General features: G+C 48.3%; 1 protein-coding gene and 1 long non-coding RNA gene across 4 annotated transcripts in view; one reads left to right on the top strand and one right to left on the bottom strand.

Moving 5' to 3' along the window:
* Positions 1-1,715: 1,715 nt before the first annotated feature.
* LOC144283609 (uncharacterized) lies at positions 1,716-7,515 on the top strand. Its single transcript, XR_013352169.1, has 2 exons — positions 1,716-2,604; positions 4,391-7,515. It is a non-coding gene; the product is annotated as an uncharacterized LOC144283609 (long non-coding RNA).
* The window catches only part of GABRB1 (gamma-aminobutyric acid type A receptor subunit beta1), a 368,711-nt gene continuing 355,245 nt past the window's right edge, over positions 5,777-19,242 (bottom strand). For all 3 annotated transcript variants that reach the window (XM_077847919.1, XM_077847922.1, XM_077847920.1), the window contains 2 exons: positions 16,611-17,044; positions 5,777-15,459 (listed from right to left, as the gene is read on the bottom strand). In XM_077847919.1, coding sequence (XP_077704045.1) covers positions 16,697-17,044 — 348 coding nt within the window. In that variant the 3' untranslated portion in view covers positions 5,777-15,459; positions 16,611-16,696. The remainder of the gene's footprint in view (positions 15,460-16,610; positions 17,045-19,242) is intronic.

Genomic DNA, 19,242 nt, shown 5'->3' with positions numbered 1-19,242 from the left:
GTTTCTAAAGTGATGTTACCAGTTTACATTCCATACCACAGCTTGTGAAAGTTCTCTACCGCTCTACTTCTACCCGCTTGCTGACATTTGGTTTGGTCAATCTTCTTAATTTGAGCTGTTGATAAATGTATAGTGGCATTTCGTTGTGGTTTTAATCATATTTTCCTGATGACTGATGCTGTTCATTGTCTTCTCATGTGCTCTTTGCCATCTGCATATCTTCTTTGGGGAAGTGCCTATTCAGACCCATTGCCCATTTCTAAATTGGGTCTTACTATCTTACTGTTGAGTTTTGGGAGGTCTTGACGGCCTGAATGTATGTCTTTTTCGCATACGTGCCTTGCAAGTATTTTCTCCCAATCTGTGACTTTCTTTTTTCTTTTATAAATGGACGTTTTTTTTGTTTTTGTTTTTTTTTAAAGAATAGCTTTAGATTTACATAAAAATTGAACAGATGATATGGAAAGACCCCATATACCCCACATCCAGTTTGCCCTATTATTAATATGTTAGGATGGTACGTTTGTTATAATGAGTGAAAGTCAATACATCGTTATTTAACAACTAAATTTCATAGTTTACTTAGATTTCCTAAGTTTTTACCTAATGTCCTTTTTCTGTTATAAGATTTCATACTTAGTTGTCATATCTCCTTGGGCTTCTCTTGCTGTGATAATATCCTATACTTTCTTTGTTTTTGATGGCTTTTACAGTTTTGAGGAATGTGATTGAGGTATTTTGTAGGATGGTCCTCTTGGAATTCAATGTTTTTCTCATGCTTAGACTGGGATTATGGCCTTGGGGGGAGGAAAATCACAGGGGTAAAGTGCCATTTACATTACATCACATCATATTGAGGGTACATGCTGTTAGCAGGGTTTATGATTTGACATTGACCTTGCTTACCTGGATGAGGTAGTTTGGTTTCTCACTGTAAAGTTACTCTTTATTTCCCCTTTTTTCCATATTGTACTCTTTGGAAGGAAGTCACTATGTGTGGCCCATGTTTAAGGAATGGGAAATTGTGCTCCCCCTTCTTGAGGTCAGAGTATCTACAGCAATCTTTTGGAAATTTGCACAGATTTGCCTCTTCCATTTATTAATTTATTTAATAATTTATATAATATGGACTCATGGATATTTATTTTACACTTTTGGTTATAAGCCATACTTCTTATTCAAATTGCTCCAGGTTTGGCCATGAGGAGCATTTTGAGTTGGCTCCATTGTCCCATTGGCATACCTTTATCACTGAAGGCAGGTTCTATTTGTTTTTATGCTATTTCCTTAACTTTCTGGCAAAGCAAGATGCTCTAGGCTCATTTTGTCTGTTTCCAACCCAGTCCTAGAATCAGCCATTTCTCCAGGAGGTCCTGGTTCATTTTATTGAAGAACAGTATTCAAAACCAAGCTAGGTATGCTCATTTCTATTGGGTTATTGTTCGCCTTAAGTCGTCTCAGCTGAGAGAGCAAAGAAATTGGTGAATGTAAACTAAGCTGTGTGTGTATACATACCTGTAATTATTTATGTAGTCAGCTGTGTCTGCATTAAGCTACACGTGGGTTCATCTTGATGTCTTCAACTCTATTCCTTTACCACGTGGATCATTCCCCCCCTACTACCCTTAACTGTAAATTCACAATCCAGCAGTAAGAAACCTGACTGCCACCATCCATTTGCTTAATTTTTTTTAAGATTTATTTATTTATTTATTTATTTATTTATTTATTCAGAGGGAGAGAGAGAGGCAGAGACACAGGCAGAGGGAGAAGCAGGCTCCATGCAGGGAGCCTGACGTGGGACTTGATTCTGGGCCACCAGGATCACACCCCGGGCTACAGGTGGCACTAAACCGCTGCGCCACCAGGGCTGCCCTACATTTGCTTAATTGTTCAATTCTAGTATGTGTATGTATATGTATACGTATATGTGTATGTATACACACACGTATGGCAGTATCTGAATTGTTTATCCATGGGAAACAATTTTATCTTGGAAGGAATTATGTGCAGTTCCTTTGCCTTTGGTCTTACAGACTTCACTCCTTTCCAGAGCTACTTAGGCCAGTCCCTCCCCTACCTCCAACAGTGAGGTGGTTTTATACATTTGTAATACACTTAGATTTTTTTGCCATAGTCTGTGTTCTTTGCTGGGATTGCCTGACTTCCTAAATGATTTTTAAATTTGTGTAATTTTCTCTCTGTGTTGAATAGCTCTCTGTGACCTAGCAAATGCCTAATGTCATGAATTCACTTTACAGAATTGGTTGGTCAGCACCCTGAAAATCCCTCACGCTTTATTCATCCCTCACCTTCCTCTGAACCCCACAGTCAGTGAGTTTTCTTAAAATGTCTTTATAGTTTTGCCTTTTCCAGAATGTCCTGTAATTAGGATCATACAGTATGTAGTCTTTTCAGACTGGGTTCTTTCCCTTGGCAATTTGCATTTCGGATTCTTCCATGGCTTCTTGTGGCTTGATAACGTTTCTTTTTTTATCCTAGAATAATATTTCATTGCAGAGATGTACCATTCCCCTACTGAAGGACAGTGGTACTGCCCAGGAGTGTGACTGCTGGATCGTATGGAAGGACACGTCTAACTTTGTGAGAAACCCCCAAACTTTTTCAAAGTGGCTGTACCACTTTGTCCCCCCTCCCTCCCCCCCTTCAATTGTGGCAAAAAGCACGTAACATGAAATCTCTCCTCTTAAATTTTTCAGTGTGTAGTACAGGAGTGGCAACTCACTGAACACTGTTGTACAGTAGATCCAGAACTTTTTCACCTTTTATCATTGAAACTCTACACATTGAACAGCAACTTGCCACTTCCCCATCCTCCACCCCCTGGCAATCACCGTTGTGCTTTCTTCAAGAATTTGACTACTTAAAAAAAAAAAAAAAAAAAAAAGAATTTGACTACTTTAGATACTTCATGTAAACAGAGTCATGAAGTATTTGTCCTTCAGGAACTAGTGTATTTTACTTACCATAATGTCCGTGAGATTCCTCTGTGTTTTAACATATGACAGTTTCCTTTTTGGAGGGCTGAGTAATATGTCCTTTACCGTATATCCCACATTTTCTTTGTCCATTAATCCACAAACGGATATTCAGGTGGTTTCCACCTCTTGGCCATTGTGACTAATGCTGCAGTGGACGTGGAGCGCAAATACCTCTTCAAGATCCTCTTTTCAATTCTCTTGGATAAATACCTGGAAGTGGGATCGCTGGATCATATGGTAGATTTAATCTTTTGAGGAACCTCTGTATTTTCCGTAGTGACTACACCTTTTTAGGTTCCGAGAGTGCACAGGGGTTCCATCCTCTCCATGTCCTTGGTTGATGCTACTTACTTCATAGATACGCAAGTACCTATCTTGTGTTAGCTTCATATTACCTGAAATTCTTATAGCAAATCCTTAACATGCAACACACATATGGCATTTTTCTTAAAAAAACTGGAAGGCCTTTTCTTTCTTTGCATAACATAGTCTTCCGGAAATAGTAGGCAGTGTAGGATGGCTCTAAAATCCTTGGGATTTAGCTTCAGGCCAAGGCTCTGCTGATGTAGTGCTGATTCCTAGGTACTTTGGGGGACGGTTGTTAAAGTTGTCTCTAGGCTGAAATTTAGACTCTCATTGAAAAGCTAACCACCAGTTAATGGATATATGAACTTCACACCTTTAGTCTGTTTCTTATTTTATTGTCAACATATTATTTCTGAGGGGAGACAATGAATTTGGAGTTTGGAGGTCTTCCAGTTAGGAAAGACGACAAATACCCCAACCCTGATATTCGTATTTACAGTGCAGATTTTAAAAGAAATTTGACATAATGCACCTCACAAATGGATGCTATTAAAGTCCATTTTAGGCATCATTTTTTAATACAAAGAGACAATTTCTTCTTTTTTTCTAGTACATGAACACTCCATGTGTCCAAATGTTCGTAAGGCGTGTTATCTTAAAGAATTTCTTACCCCTAAAAATCAAAGTGGTACAGAAATAAGCTCCTGAAAAAGTGCTGGTACTTTGCCCCCAGTACTTGTTGGATTGTTGGATAACACTGCAAAGAATTTCTTCCAAATAAAGGGATTTTGCTTTGTATTAAATCTTATAATAAAGACTCCGAAATGATAGATTCAGAATTCTAAACATTTTTAAGGATTATAAAAAGATAGGCCTGAAATCTTGCATGTCTTTGAGCACAGTACACACTAAGCTTTTATCTGTGTTTTAGGAATAAAACATAAACTGTACATATTTATAGCAATAAACTACACGGCAGAAGCTGCACCACGGCTTTTTGCAAGTATAGCTGATGGTTTTTGACACCAGCCTTAAAATGTGTTTTCTTTCTTTCATTTGCTGAAACATTTAAAATCCTGAAGTACTAGAGCAAAGGAAACAGCAACTTATTTTCTAGCAAAGCCACACCATTAACAAGAATGCCGAGTGAACCGCAGTCCTGAGACTGTGGGAGTATCTGAGTCCTGAAATCGAGTGCACGCGCATTTCTTGTGTCCATACATACTTGCATACTTGCATGTAAGTTGTTCTCTGTTTTACAAGAACACATGACCGCTCAATGAATGGGAATAGAAAAAAGGCCATGAAAGGTGGAAGGGTCAGGAATCGGAGGACACTGCAGTTTCTTATTCGCTGATTCACTGCTTAGAGGGAGATCTGTGTCTTCTTTGAGGTGTAGAAACCACAGTCTACAGGCTTCATAGATTTCTGTCCACAGTTTTTGAGATAGTGAAGTCATGACGTCCATACTCAAAGCCCATAAAAAGGGAATTAATGAAACGGTTAGACTATTTTAATCAAATCCCTAACAGGTTACCGTTGAACCCCCTGTGTGAAAGTTTGATTTCAAATGTTAAAAGTGGCTACAGAAAATCTCAGGTTTCATTAGAAGAGCAGTTTCAGTCAGAAAATGCAGCATATATTGATACAAAATAGAAACTGGAATTATAAAAGTAAAGAGTCCACCTTCCTTTTCTTGGCATTTTTAAAACTTTTCCCATTTCATTAAAATTTCTTTTGGTTTCCAGAAATGCTTATTCTTGCCATTTAGCTCTTCTAGTGGTCTGGCCAGTATACAAAGGGATTATCTGCTTATGTAAGAAAGCAAATGCTTATGTTGAAGGAACAAAAGAACATTAATATATTTTATGTTTCTTTGTAATTAATGGAGTTCTGCTTGCTGAAAAATAAAGAGGGAGAAAGGAATCATTTAATTTACGAGAACTATGTAATACCAATCAGGATAGGACTTCGCTAACTCCTGTTTGGTAGGAGGGTAAATAGACAATTCAGCAAATTGGTGGGGGTTTAAAAACACAAGGGATAGAACATTTAACATATTCTAACTTACTGGGTGAGTTGAGCGCAAGATTCGGAGAGGCAACATAAGGTACAAATGTTTGTGTCTAAGTAGCACCTGCTCTTGCAAGCCCCAGCTACTTAGGACGTGAATTAGGGAGCTGTGAATGAAAACAGCAGGAGACTGGTTTGGAAAGTTGTACTAATTTTTGGATTCGATCAAGTTTTAGGTGAAGTGGTGCCAAAGGAGTGTTCCACTGCTGGCAGGATAGACATTTCCCCCACTCTTTAGCCTAATGAGTCCTGCTTTCCCAAACCTCCTGAATCACCATAAAAAGATGTTTGCCTCAGGTTGAGTCTCCTTGGGTAAAAGTCACAGGAATGAAATAATTATTCAGAGATGGACAGCCAAGAGAATTTTTCAAGCAAGCCACCCTAACCCAGAAGCGTTTCTCTCAAAAAGTTTTATTTGTATTTACACAATGTTAAAGTTTCCAATATACATTTCCATTAGCCTTTTAGATGACACAACAACATCATTTCACATTAGCCATTAGGTTCCCGTCACAATGGCACAAAAATGCTGCCTGGTGGTCAAAAATAAAAAGCTTATTTAAAGATGTCAAAAAATTTTTTAGTCCTTGTAAACATATCATTTAGAATTTCTGAAAACCTCATGCAATCTTGACTTTGGAATAATGCCACATGGTAGTTTTTACCAAGAGGGTTATTGGCCCTCTCTGAAATAAGGAGTTGAACAACACAGTCAATAAACATATGCATATCTAAATCATGAGCATTTCCTACTTAGTAGTGGATGTTCTGAATATGAAATATCACTGTATTTATAATCCTGCTTTCCATGACACTGCAGTGAGTTAGAATAATCAAGGGGCTTCCCTAAAAATGTCTCAGGAGCATTGTCGCAAAATATAAAATATTTCAAGCTTTATCCAGTGAGTATCTTAAAAAGATGTAGGAAACAGATTAACATGAGTTGATTAGCTTAAAAAAAGAAAAAGATACACTGCAATTCAATGTATTTGGGGGAATATCAAGTAGAAAAATACGTTATCTAGTAAAACTGGGGTGGCTGGTTGCCACTCTGAGGTAAGGCTTGCAAATGATGTATTTCTGTTACGCAAATTGGTAAATAATATACATAACAGGAGAACAGGAAAGTTAACAATTGAGGGGTGCAGAAAAGGTATTTCTCTGTACATCTATTTTACGCGGTCTTGAGGAACAGTGAAGAATTGCCCGTCCCTCTTAGATAGTGCTAAACCTTCTATTTATTTCTTGGCAGAAATGAAATTTGGCGTGCTATAGACCATCTTAGAAGTGTTTTCTCAGAATCCACATTGGAGCGTTCCAATTCTGCAGTGCAATCCCAGCCTGGACAGTAAACACCCCGCAGAACCTAGAGTCACAAGGCTTTAATAAGGCAAATGGAGGTGAATGGGGGAAAAGAGTGGAACTTGGAACAGAGAATTTCCTGTTTCCATAAAGTTAAAGCAGTAGTAACCAATCAGCATGGAAAGTTCATTTCTGCCACAACTGGTGGATTCTCAAAGAGTGGTATTAAGATTCAGTCTGTTTGGTCACAAGCATTGGGGAAGAAATCTCCATGATCACTTTGCCCGGACCCAAACCTGGGCTCAGCTGTAAGTTTGACTTTATTTTCTGTCCGTTTAGGGGGTGGACACCTACGTCTCAATGGAACTTAAATAACTTGGCTGAGGGTGTGGGCGGCTCCTGTTTCCCAAGGTGTTACCTGGAATCCTGAAGTACTGCCCATGATGAAATCCTATTTTTCAGTTGCTACATTTACCAGTGTAGGCCACTTACAGGCTCTCTGCCATGACAAGAACAATAGGGCAGTACGGAAGAGTTAGAGAATGGGGCACTGACCCTTAAGGGCCTCACACCTTATTTAGGGAAGGGGAGCATCTTATTTGTAAAACTACCAGGAGACACACGAATTCGACTTTTTATTAATAGTCAATAGTCAATATTACTATTGACTTAGTGGCCACGAGAATTGCGGGGGTGCTAGCAAGAGAGTGACTGGAATGAGGGAAGGTCACTCATGGATGGCTTTTTGGATGATGTTGGCTTGATTCTTAATCCATCATGGGGGAGGGGCTAGGAGAGAGGAAGGTCTGGGCAATGGAAATAAAGTGTCAAATGTCGAGCATAGCAAGGAGAACATTTTGGGAGGAGTGACTGTCGTTTCAGTAGAAGGGTGGGAAAGACCGGATTAGGATTAGTTTGCTTGAGGGGCAGGGGAATAATGAGAGAGAAAACGAGCAGGAGTGATGGAGAGACTGAGGTCGGATTTAAGTGGTTCCAGGGAGCCAACGCATATCTTTCCTCCATGGGGTTAGAATCAATTTACTAAGATTTCCCGCACCTCTCAGGAATGGCGGTTATGAGACCCATAATTAGTGTGATGGATAACTGTGATCCAGATGGGCAAATCTGAGGGTGAATTGTGGTTCTATTGGTAATTACATATTGGCTCTCTCAGGGAAACTGGGGCATGTGGTCCCCTAACAGTAATGTTATCCCAAAAGAACTGGGCCACACCTCAGGTTATGCAGCTGTCATGAGAACTATTCCTTCTCTTCAAGAGGATAGTGAAAGGCTTCTGTCTGTTGGGGGAGGGGGGGTGGGGAGAGGAGCAGGATAAAAAAGGACTGAAAGTGTTTCCTGGGCCTGTATCTAGACGTTTGGAATGGAAATTGCTCTTTCTTCCTACTCTCTTCCTATCTTTGAACCACCCGAGACCTGGATGGTCAAGGTAAAATGGATTAGAGACAGGCAGTGTGATAGAGCAGACAGAGCTTTGCCATTGCATCCAGAAACAAAAAGGAAACAAAACACCAAAAAAACCAAACTCAGATCGAATACTAACTCTATTACTAACTGGTGATCAGATCTTGGGGAAATCATTTGACCCATTTAGGTATTTCCAGATAGCGGTATTGTCATCGTAATCACAGGGTTGTAGTGAAGATCGAGTCATGAAATTAAGTGAAACGAAGTGTTTTCTGATGCCTTAGACCAACGTGTGACAGTCACGACTGTCTATCAGTTTGGATATCTACCCAAAAGCCATTTTTCCCTCTTTTTGTTAACATATGCCATCTCCCCCCCACTCCCACCCCCCAGCCCCCGCCCCCAGACATTGAGCAACCCATTGGGTCAATGTTGTAAGGCCATCATGATAATTTCATTCCTCTGATCAGTGACTGGCTCTGGAATGGTTGTGTAATCCACCTCTTGCCCATGGAACAAAAAAAGATGGCTGGGAGAGATTTGGAGGGAAAGATTTCCTTGCTCTTAAAAAGAGCCCTGGGGCAGGACTTTGCCTTGTTTCTGCTGCTTGATCTGAGTGCATGAGTGTAGCCCTGTCGCATTCACAACGGGTGCAGATAACACACAGTGAGGAAGATCTGGTCCTGGGAAGGGTCCTGGATCCTGGAACACCTCACTGTGCTCTTGAAATAATCAAGCCTTGAAATAATCAAGCCACCCTACTTCCGCACTTAGGCCACAGGAGCTGTCATTTTGATTGTGAAGTTACTTTTAGTTGCATTTTTGTTACTTGTACCTGGATGAGCCCTCATGGTTATATATCTGAGTAAATATTCTTTTCAATTTGGTGAGAATTTGAAGACCTAGGAGTGCTTCCTCTGTTTTTAAAAAGATGACATTAGATATGACCCTGTTGCAAGGTATAGAGCATGATGAGAAACCTGAGAAACCTGAAAAGGAAAGCTATGAGCTCATGACTTGAAGAAGAGTGTGACTCTACGTGCAGATGGGTGCAGGTGCACTGCTGGGGCAGTGGTCATATACCGGGTGCACGAGGTCAACGGGTGGACAGGAGGCTGACTTTACCATAAAAAAGGCCATCTCCTTCATAGACGGGCCTACAAGGGAAAGGGGGGATTTCTTCGGCATTCTCCTGCCAGTTCTGACCGTCAGGGGTCTCTCAGGAGAATCGTGGAGGTTTAGAGTTGGAAGGTATCTTTTAAAAGAGGAAAAAAGGGGAGAACGTGGGTGTGCAGGGATCTCCTTGGGGATGGGTTTCAGGGATGCGTGTGCTTGCCTCAGAAACATGAAGCGCCAGAAATGCTCATCTCAACCCAAGACTGTGAGCTGTCCGTCTGTCCGGGGTGAGCCTGACGCAGCAGACAGATGGAGCCGGTGGGCTAGGGAAGGGGCCATGCTCGAACGGCAGGGTGGGGAGTGCAGGTACCGGTTCCTGGGCCGAGGCCTGGGGTCTTTCCCAGTGATGTGGAGGGCCGCTCGGCCTCCACCTGCTGCTCCCCCCATGGGATGGGGACTGGGACGGGGCCAGCGCCGGGGGAACCGTGCAGGGCACTGCCCAGCGTGTTGGCTCAGATGCTGCCCCCACCTAGGCCTCTCCACTCCCCAAGGCGCTCAGGGCTGCAGTGCAGAGAATGGCCTGAGGATCCAGACCCTGCAGAGATCTAGGACTAGAGAGCACACGGATCTGAGACCCCAGTGCCCTCAGGGGGAGACACTGTAGGACAGACCGTTGCTAAGACTGTAAAATGATTTATTTTTGCCATTTGCTTAAGAATTTATTTTAAATGTCTTGATATTTTAATTTCAATGTATTTTTAAAGGAATTTGAACAGGTACTGACTTCGATTCACTGGGCACCAGATGGTCTACCCTGGGGACCCTCTCCCAGAGATTTACAACAAGGAACATCACTACCTTTATGGGGCTATGTTAGCGGGGGTACAGTGCTCCCATATCTCCCTAATAACTTCCTGCACAAACAGACGTCTCTAAAATTCCCTTTGAAATGTAGCTGGGAGCTTGGTTGCCAACTGGTGGAAATTTGGGAGGGACCTTGGAAGCTGTCTGGCGGCAGGTCCGAGCAGAGCAAGTGGGCAGCGGCAGGGGCAACTTGAAGGCTCAGGCGTGCAGGCAGAGCTCCAGGGCAAGGCCCTGCTCTCGGCCAGGCCGCTCATGTCCTTGGAACTTTTTAAAGTTAGCCTGCCCGCTGCTTGGTGTGCGTTAAGAGAACTCTGTTCTCTGAGCATAGAAATGCTGTTTGGAGAGAAAAAGATGTTCTACATACGTCATAGGGGCAATTTGGACAAGTTTGCGTTAGGACTTGCCTTACAAACTACATTTTATGTCTGCCAGGGGCTAAGGGGGGGGCTGGTGGGCGAGGCACACAAGTGGAATCTGTAGCAGGAATAAGACAGTGAAGTAGAAAGTGGTCCACTTCCTAGAGGATGGTCTGTAACCAGTGGTGTATCACGCGGATAAGAAACCATTCTGGAAAGAATAGTAATAGGTTTTTTGTTTGTTTGTTTTTTGTTTTTAAAAGGTGTACAAGTCAGGCTGGAGGAAGGCGGGAGTAAATGAGTTTGATAGAAAAGAGCTGATACAGTGTGACCTCACCTTACTGCAAACCAGAATGTAAGGGGGCGTTCATGTCCTCACACTTTGGTGTAGATAATGTGAACTTGCCCAGGCTTGAGCTAACGATTTTTTATTTCCACTTTATTTTAAATCATTGAAGGAGACAAGGTTTATGTAAACATGTACTCTTTACATAAAGGACAGAAAAAGCAGAAAAGAAAAACAACCCACGGCGGTGCAGAGGAGGCTACCATGATTACACAAAGTAACCTCCCAAGACCTTTTAAAGGCAATCGGAATAGGAATTTGGGGAGATTATTAAAATTCATTGTTTTTGTTAGTTGAAGAAGACACAGTAAGTTCAAAGAAGCTGAAGCTTTCAGCTGTGTTTGGGCAAGAGAATTCAGGAGGTTTGGAATGAGAAAGAGGAAAAAATGAATTGATTTCACTGGGTTAAGGCATGAGGCAGGATGGCATACAGTTCCGAGAAGGAATGAACACGAGAGAGGTAATCTACTTTACACGGCCAAACCTGCACAGTGCACACACGTATCATGTTTTTAACGATTTTCACCTATAAAAAAGTCACATTGGAAAACGTTCCCCCTTTTCTGTTTCTCTTCAAAAGGGAACCAGGGAGGGGTGAAAGCCAGATGGCAATCCGACCGATGGCTCTTATTCATCCTTTGGCTTCTAAGGGGAGCGGTTCTAAGCTAGTGAATCTGTGACCCTGTGTACCTAAGGCAAAGGCATCGTGTTATTTGGCCTCTCTTTTACGGATCTATTTTTCTGTTGTCTTCAGGACAGGATATGCAGGCAGCGTCGAACATGAAAATGGTTTTCCTTCCAACTGGTTCGAAAATAGAGGTTTTCTCCCCACACCCAATTCCTACTGAAATCTCTGTGAGGAGTGCTGGTTGCCTCAGGATATGCCAGGCAGCCGGGGGCCAGTCAGGACTGATGTGAGGAGCCCCTTGGTGCACCAAAGACTTTTGGATGAAAAAAAGCAAAACAAAACGAACACCTGTTGGACCTTGTCAGCTCAGTTAAGGAAATTCCTGCTGCCAGAGAAGTAAGAACAGACTCAAAGACCCTTTATCCTTACCCTTCTGGGAACTTAGTATTTTTGGGGCTTGCACGACTTCTATTAAAAAGGGTTTCCCTTCAAATGTTGCTCGTGAAGTTACCACCTTTAGCAATTAAGCTTCTGTCAGTTTAGTTGGTTTCAGTTACGTAGACAGACCATGATCCAAGTCAAAGCTCAGTGGATTCTGGATCTAGAAACTGACTGACCCGGTTAGTTCCTACAGGGCATCTGTCTTGTTTGATTATCAGTGGACACTAGCTAGCATGTTTGGGAGCCAAAAGGATTCTCTGGGTACGTAAAATCCTGGCACAAAAAGGGTCTACCTTGCTAAGTGCTTCACTCCGAGGAAGACGTGGTGCCTTCTAGAATGTTACCTAGAGACCAATCGGTGTCCCAGCTTGCTAAGATATTCTGGATTTCTGCGGACACCGTCACCTTCTCTGGGACTACCAGCTGGCAAGAAAATACATCTTACGGCTGAATATCCCACCACTCTGAAGTCTTTTTCAAGAATTACCAGGACTTGGGAGAAATATATGTGAAAATATTTAATCACTGGATTCTACGTTTAACTAGCACACGACAAACACATCTCGGGCCCCCAGTTGACAAGCACTTGCTTTAATTCCCAATACTTCTCTTTCCCATTTAGAAACAGCGACACAGTTACCTCTGCATCTTTGAGGGACGGGCCAGCCAGGTGGTATTTCAGTGTCACTTGTCTCTTCCTTTGCTCCTTCCCCTCACTGGGCCCTTTGACTGTGTGTGGACCCTGATCAAACCTATCCATTCACCTCTGTTCTTTATAGTAAACGTTCTGGGAAACGTTGTGGAAGGAAAAAGAAGTTAGAAACTAAAGCTACTGGTGTGAATGAAGCTTCGGATGACCTGTGGATTTCAAACGTGTCTTTCGTTCCTGACCCCTCGACAGCGTGGACTCTTCGGGATCCTGATATATGCACAGCCACGAATGCCTGACCAAAGCACGTCTAGTTTTCATGACACGGTTCCAGGAGCAGGTGGCTGCAGTCCCCGTCTCTGCGGGTGGGTCGTTCCTGGGCCCCACAGGAGAGCACCTGCTGGGCGGCTGCTGTCTTTTTCCCTGGGGGGGGAACGGGGGGGGGGGCACGGACACCTGGCAGCGTACACAGCTGCACACACAAAATGGCAGAGAAAGAGCAAGAGCTAGAAGGGTCTGGCTGGCCCAAGTCGCTAGTTGCTTCACCCCGTGGATGAAAGCAAGTGCCTTGTAAGCGTCCGCTATTTACAGTGCTCAGATTGGCCAGACACCCCTGACGCCCAGGACCACCACGCAACAGGGAACAAGCCAGAACTATGTACAGAATTTACAAGGAAGTTTACACAGTAGTCTACATTTCGTTAATGAGGGGACCTTTGCTTTCAAGAAAACGGAGATGTTGGCTCATTGTTCTGTCTTTCTCATCCCAGGAATCGCTGATCGAACCCACACGAACAAATGCTCACACATTCCTTTTTGCCCTCCTGGGATATAGGATTACATTTTGTTTTTTGGGGAAAAACAAAACAAAACCAAAAAGTGGCACATCATCCTTTGGTGAGATACTATTCCAAATTGTCCATGTAAGAAATCTTGGAGGTCATTCCCTTCTGGCGTTGTAAATATATTTTGTTTGACTTGGCAAGTTTCAGTTGAGCTCTTTCCTAAGTATTTATAAAGGAGTCACTGGTTTTGGAAGGATGGGATTTAGTCAGCATTTGTGTATCAGACAGAACGTTTGCCTAAGGAAAGCCTATCCTTGGATCCACAAACCAAACTTTATTCTCCGCACCACAGTTTTCTCCACTTGGCATGTTCAAGATCTTTCATTGTGTATCATGTGCAACAGAGATGGCACAGGTGATGTGAAAACATGCATCGCTTAGTCAGCAGCATCACCAACCAGTCTGCTGCTTCTGTTTGGCAACATAGACGCTGCAGGCAATAATCCCGGATAACTTCAGCCGAAACGTGTCTTTGCCTGGGTTTGCCTCACAAAGCCGGTACGTGTAACACACGTGACCTCTGACAGTCTACGCTAAGGAACATGAGTGGGAAAAATGAGGATGTAGTCATCATTGTCAAGTGACAGATGGGATTCCTGCTGGGCCCGCACAGGTTACATCTATGACACAGTTTATGTGACAGTTGATGACCTGTGAACACGGGGTCCCCCCGGGGGGGGGGGGGAGCGAGTCCGCGCAATTTGGTGCCTGTGCCACCCCTTCAGGAATACAAGAGAGTATGGCTATTTTCATGGCAAAATGACCCCACCCGGTTATAGCTGGATGGTGACCCCTCGATCGTGTCCCGGCGGGAAGCCTCCAGGGATGGGGGCCACTTTGAGAGCACTTAGGAACGTCTAGCAACTTTCAGGTACATCATTTCGAGCAAGGTGAGGGAGAGAGGTGGAGAAGGAAGGGATTTTTTTTTTTTCCCCAGGCACTGGAGGGAGCATGAGGGTGGGGGTGGGGGGACTGGGAGGTGTCCAGAAGAAGGAAGTGGGGACAGAGGTCCTTGACCAGAGATACGTCAGCGTCTCCATTGTTCAGGCTACCATGGCCTCTAAAATCAAAGCTATTTAATAAGGTTTGCCCAATCCTGTGGCTGTGACCCCCCGCACAGCCCAGGGGGACATATGGTGACCTCATCTTGTGCCTGGTGGTAGACATAGGCTTTCTAGTTTCTTATTTTAGCAAAGGTCAAGATAGCAGAATTCAAAACGTCCTATTTTTCTCAGAGAAGCTTTACCTCCAAACTATAAGCATCCAATTCCTAGACTTTTAAGGCAAGATAAAAAAATAATAAAAGTAATTACCTCCATCTTTTTCAAGGAGAATGATCTAAACAGATGAATAAAAAAATTATTTTAATAAGGAACATAGATCATAGATACTTCCTTTCGAATTGAGCATTTCATCCTTAAAAGCTTTTTAAAGAGCTTTGACAGCAGCGTGATTCCTTCCTGTTGGGCGTCAGCCGAGTCTCCCTTCCAGTGTGTAAAATGCACAGTGGCTCCTGGGTGGTCACTGGGATGGTGACATCCCGTTATTTCTGGGCATTTCACGCTGGCGAAGCATCTTCCCCCGCCAAGGACTAGTCGGTTTCAAAGTGGATCCCTTCGTCCCCCAGAGGCTGGAGAGTTTCTTGACCAGAGAACTGTGATTGTGCAACTGAAAAACCCTAGATGACAATTTGGTCCCCATAACCTACTAATTTCTTACGAAGCCATTGAGGTCATTTCCGCAGAAGCACAGTCTTTGTTCTTACTCAAGCATATTGTCTGGAGCCATAACCATTTATTCGGGGTTCTGTCTTCTAGAAAGAGGATCTCGGAGCTCTCTCCCCTTGGGGTCATCAGCGGGAATCGGGCCTTCTCTTTCCAGTTAAGACCGCAACGTCTGGCAGCTGATGTCACGGCACCCACCGAGCCCGGCAGGGCCTCGGGGGCGGCGGGGTCACCAGGCCATGCGGTCCCCCTTAGTTTTACCTCAGTCCTTATTTAGCATCCGGGGCTCGGGTCCTGAACACCTCGCCTCCCTCACTGCTTGGTCGTTTGAGGGTTTCCCTTAACCTTGCCAGGGAACACGTGCAATTCTTAGCGACTCGGGCTGAAAAAGAATAAGGAGGCTTTCACGACGTGAAAGGGGTGACTCTCACCTGCGGCGGGGGGGACGGGGGGGACGCGGGGAGAGGCGGTGCAGGGCGCTGAGGGCGTCGGGACCACGGGGCTGCCCCGCGGGCGGGAGAGGGCGGAGCCGCCGCGACGGTGCCCCGAGGTGCCCACGCGGCCGCGCTGCCGGAGCTGTCGCAGGGCCCAGGGACGTGTCACCGTCGTCGTCACGGGGGCCGTCCTGCTGGGAGCGTTCCTTCGTAACGGAAGCCTGGCCTCAGGTTGCGGGGGCGGCGCGTGCGCGTGCGCCGAAGCCTCCGCCTCACACCGTGGGACGCGGCGCCCGGGCCCGCCGCCCTGAGGTGCTCCCCGCGAGGCCACCTGACCAGGCTGCGGCGGCCTCGGGGGCGGCGCGGTGCCCCCGCGCGAAGGAAGGGCAACTTGTTTTCCAGGCCGAAGTGCTCGCCGCCGCCTTCGCCGTGGTCCCCCGGCCGGATCCTAGCGTCCGTCGCACATCCGCCTGCGAGTCTGACAGCAGCTTGGGGTCCCTCAGGGACGCAGCGGAGGGGTGCGGCCGGGTGACGGCCTGCAGGCGCCCCCGCGAGGCCGGGCCCCCACCGGTCCCCACCGGCCCCCACCGGGCCCCGCGGCCTGCACGGCGCCTTCCGCCGCGGCCTAGGCTCCCCTTCGCCCCCTTCTTCCTGGAAACCTGGACCTTGTCAATGGCTTTGTGGTGGTTTTTTTTTTTTTTCTTTTGAGATCCTGGCAATTGGGGTGTTTTTGGCAGCACGAGAGCGTCACAGTTTCCCAGGAGGCGGAGGCCCGCCCGGGGCGCGGGGGCGGGGGGCGGCCGCTGCTGCTTCTCACTCTGGTTTTAAAAAGTCCAGGAAGAGGCTCCGGGGCGGGTGGGAAGGGCGGCCCAGGGGTGCGCGCCTCGGCTGTCCGGCGGCGCCCGGGTCGGCGGGGACATGGCGGCGACGGCTCTACGGGCGCCGGGCCGGACCGCGGCAGACGGGGAAACACGGAGTGTGCGTGTGCGTGCGTGCGTGTGTGCGTGTGCGTGCGCGCGTCTTGTTGCCGGAAGTACACGTGGTGCGGGGACACAATGGACAGCGAGACCTTACCCGGGCGGGCGGCCGAACGTCTTACCTCGGGAGGCAGCGGCGCGGCGGCGGCGGCGGCCGTGGGTCGGGGCAAGGCGCGGGCGCGCGTGACCCGGGCCGCCGGGCCGCCCCTCAGTGGACATAGTAAAGCCAGTAGACGACGTTAAAGAGGGAGAAGGTGATGGGGAAGAACATTCGGGACCACTTGTCTATGGAGTTCACGTCCGTCAGGTCGGGGATCTTGACCTTGAGCTGCGACGCCCGCCGCCGGATGCGGCCCTTGCCGTGCGCGCCCAGCCGGTCGGGGGCGCGGCCGTAGGCGTCGCGGCTGCTGAGCGGCCGGCGGAACTGGACGCTGGCGCTGTCAAAGGCGAACACGCCGGCCGCCTGGGGCTCGCTGGCGCCCGTCAGCACCTCGGAGCCGCTCGCCTCGGTCCGCAGCTCCAGGGCGCTCAGCAGGATGTTGCCGTGCGCGTCCACCTGAGGGAGAGGGACACGTCAGGCCGCCGCCCCGACCCGCTGCCGGACTCCACCTGGCCTCGCGGCCCGTCCCCATCCGCCCGCCTCCCACCGCGGCCCGTCCCCCGTCTGCCCGTCTGACCGCTTCCCGCTGCGGCCTGTCTGACCACCTCCTGCCGCGGCCTCTCTGACTCATCACCCACCTTGGTCGGTCCGTCTAATCCATCACGGTCTACAGCTGCCTGTCCGTCCGTCCGTCCAAGCCATCACGGTCTACAGCTGCCTGTCCGTCTGTCCGTCCAAGCCATCACGGTCTACAGCTGCCTGTCCGTCCGTCCATCCGTCCAAGCCATCACCTGGCTACCCTCCACCTATTTAATCCATCACCTGTTCGTCTAATGCCTCTGTCGCGGCCGCCTACACCCGTCTGTCTGTCCACCACTTACCAGTCGCCGTGTCTCCCAGCACCTACCGCCTCCCCAGCGGCTGCCTAGCCCCCCCGTCTGATCTCCTATCACCCGCACATGGTTCTAGGTGTGTCTACTCATGTAAACAGATCACTTCTAAATAGGGCACTGGTGCTTGTTACAAAAGTGGCACATGGAAGGATGGAGAACTACAAACAGCAAACAAAAAATAAGAGAAATTTATAATTTCACCTTCAGAGTTCATTACTTTTGAAAAAAAATTTTAAGATTTTATTTATTGTGAGAAACTCGGAGAGAGGCAGAGACACAGGCAGGGGGGAGGCAGGCTCCACGTAGGGAGCCCGACGTGGGACTGGATCCCGGGACCCCGGGTCACGCCCTGGGCCAAGGCAGCCGCCCCACTGCCGACCCCCGGGCGCCCCCGGGGTTCCACCCTTTCCGTGTCCTGCGCCCTCCGGTTCGCACACACTTCCAAGCACAGGCTCACCGGGAACCCGCGGCCGTGCCATCGGCTCAGTCAGTTAACAGGGTGCCCGGCCCTGTTCCCACTGACGCCGCCCCGCCCCGTGACTGCTGGCAGGGACGCCACTGCTTGGGTTCCACTGCTGCGGGGGCGGGGGCCGCCCGGTGACCGCTGGGGACCGCCGGGTGACAACTGAGGGCCGCCCGGTGCCCGCCAGTGGGGCCGCCGTCACCTGGGTCCCGCTGCTGCCGGGGGCCGAGGCCCACTCGCTTCGCCGCGCGGCATGAACAGGCCCGCGGGGGCCGCTCCCGAGGACCCCGCGCCCCCCAGGCCACCCTGCCTGCAGTAGGGTCAGGGGTCAAGCGGGGTGACCTTCGCGTGTGCACCCCTACTCCCGGCTGCGCCCCAGCCCGGGCCGACCGCAGACCTCCCGGGGGTCATCCCCGCTGCGCCCACCTGCGCTTGGAACTCGGCACGGGCATGAAGTCCTCGCGGGCCGGCGGGGCTCCAGAGCGCGGTCCAAGCGACTCCCCCGAGGCCGGCGCCCAGCGCCGAGAGCAGCTCCGTGGAGCGCGCCCCTCCCGCCCCGCGCCCCGGCCTCAGGCTCCCGCCGCTGCTGTGCCCGGATCGCGCCCGGGGCACCTGGGGCCCAGGCTTTCGTGCTCCCGCCCCCCCCCCCGCCCCCACGAGAAAGAACCACCTCGCAGGCTTTGGCTCCCCCCGCAGAAGGAAGCTGCTGACCCTCGGCTTAGAGGCGGCTGGAGAGCCGGGGGACCGGGCCGGGGGCTCCCCTGCCACCCGCAAGCGCTGGCTCCAGCCGGGGCACCCGCGGAGCGCCCGCTGTCGCCTCCCCTGCACGCCTACCTGCCTCTTTATTCAGGAATTAATATGCAGGGACGCTGGGGTTCCTGGGTCTTACTACACGACTGAGCCCCGGTGCTGCTTCTAGCGACACTGAAATAGCTGACGTCACCCTGGGTCAGCAGGTAGGGAAACAGAGGCCCCCAGAGCTTAAGCAAGTGGCCTGCGTGCCAGTGAACCAAGTGCTCGGCTTGGGGTCACCAGCAGGACGTTCTTTGCCTTCAGTATAACTTCCCTCCTGTTTGCACGTTAAGGTACTTCCTTTGAGGCTCAGCTGAAGTCCTCCTTCCTGCGTCAACCTGTGTACCTGCCCTGATTCTGGCGACTTCAAACACCAGCTCCTGGGCAGCCCGGGTGGGTGGCTCAGCGGTTTAGGGCTGCCTTCCTCCCCGGGCCTGATCCTGGGGTCCCGGGATCGAGTCCCACGTCGGGGTCCCTGCTTCTCTGCCTGTGTTTCTGCCTCTCTC

This window comes from Canis aureus, chromosome 14 (assembly GCF_053574225.1).
Source record: "Canis aureus isolate CA01 chromosome 14, VMU_Caureus_v.1.0, whole genome shotgun sequence".
Taxonomy (NCBI): domain Eukaryota; kingdom Metazoa; phylum Chordata; class Mammalia; order Carnivora; family Canidae; genus Canis; species Canis aureus.
The sequence above is the reverse complement of the archived record's forward strand: the minus strand, read 5'-3'. Positions and strand labels throughout refer to the sequence as shown.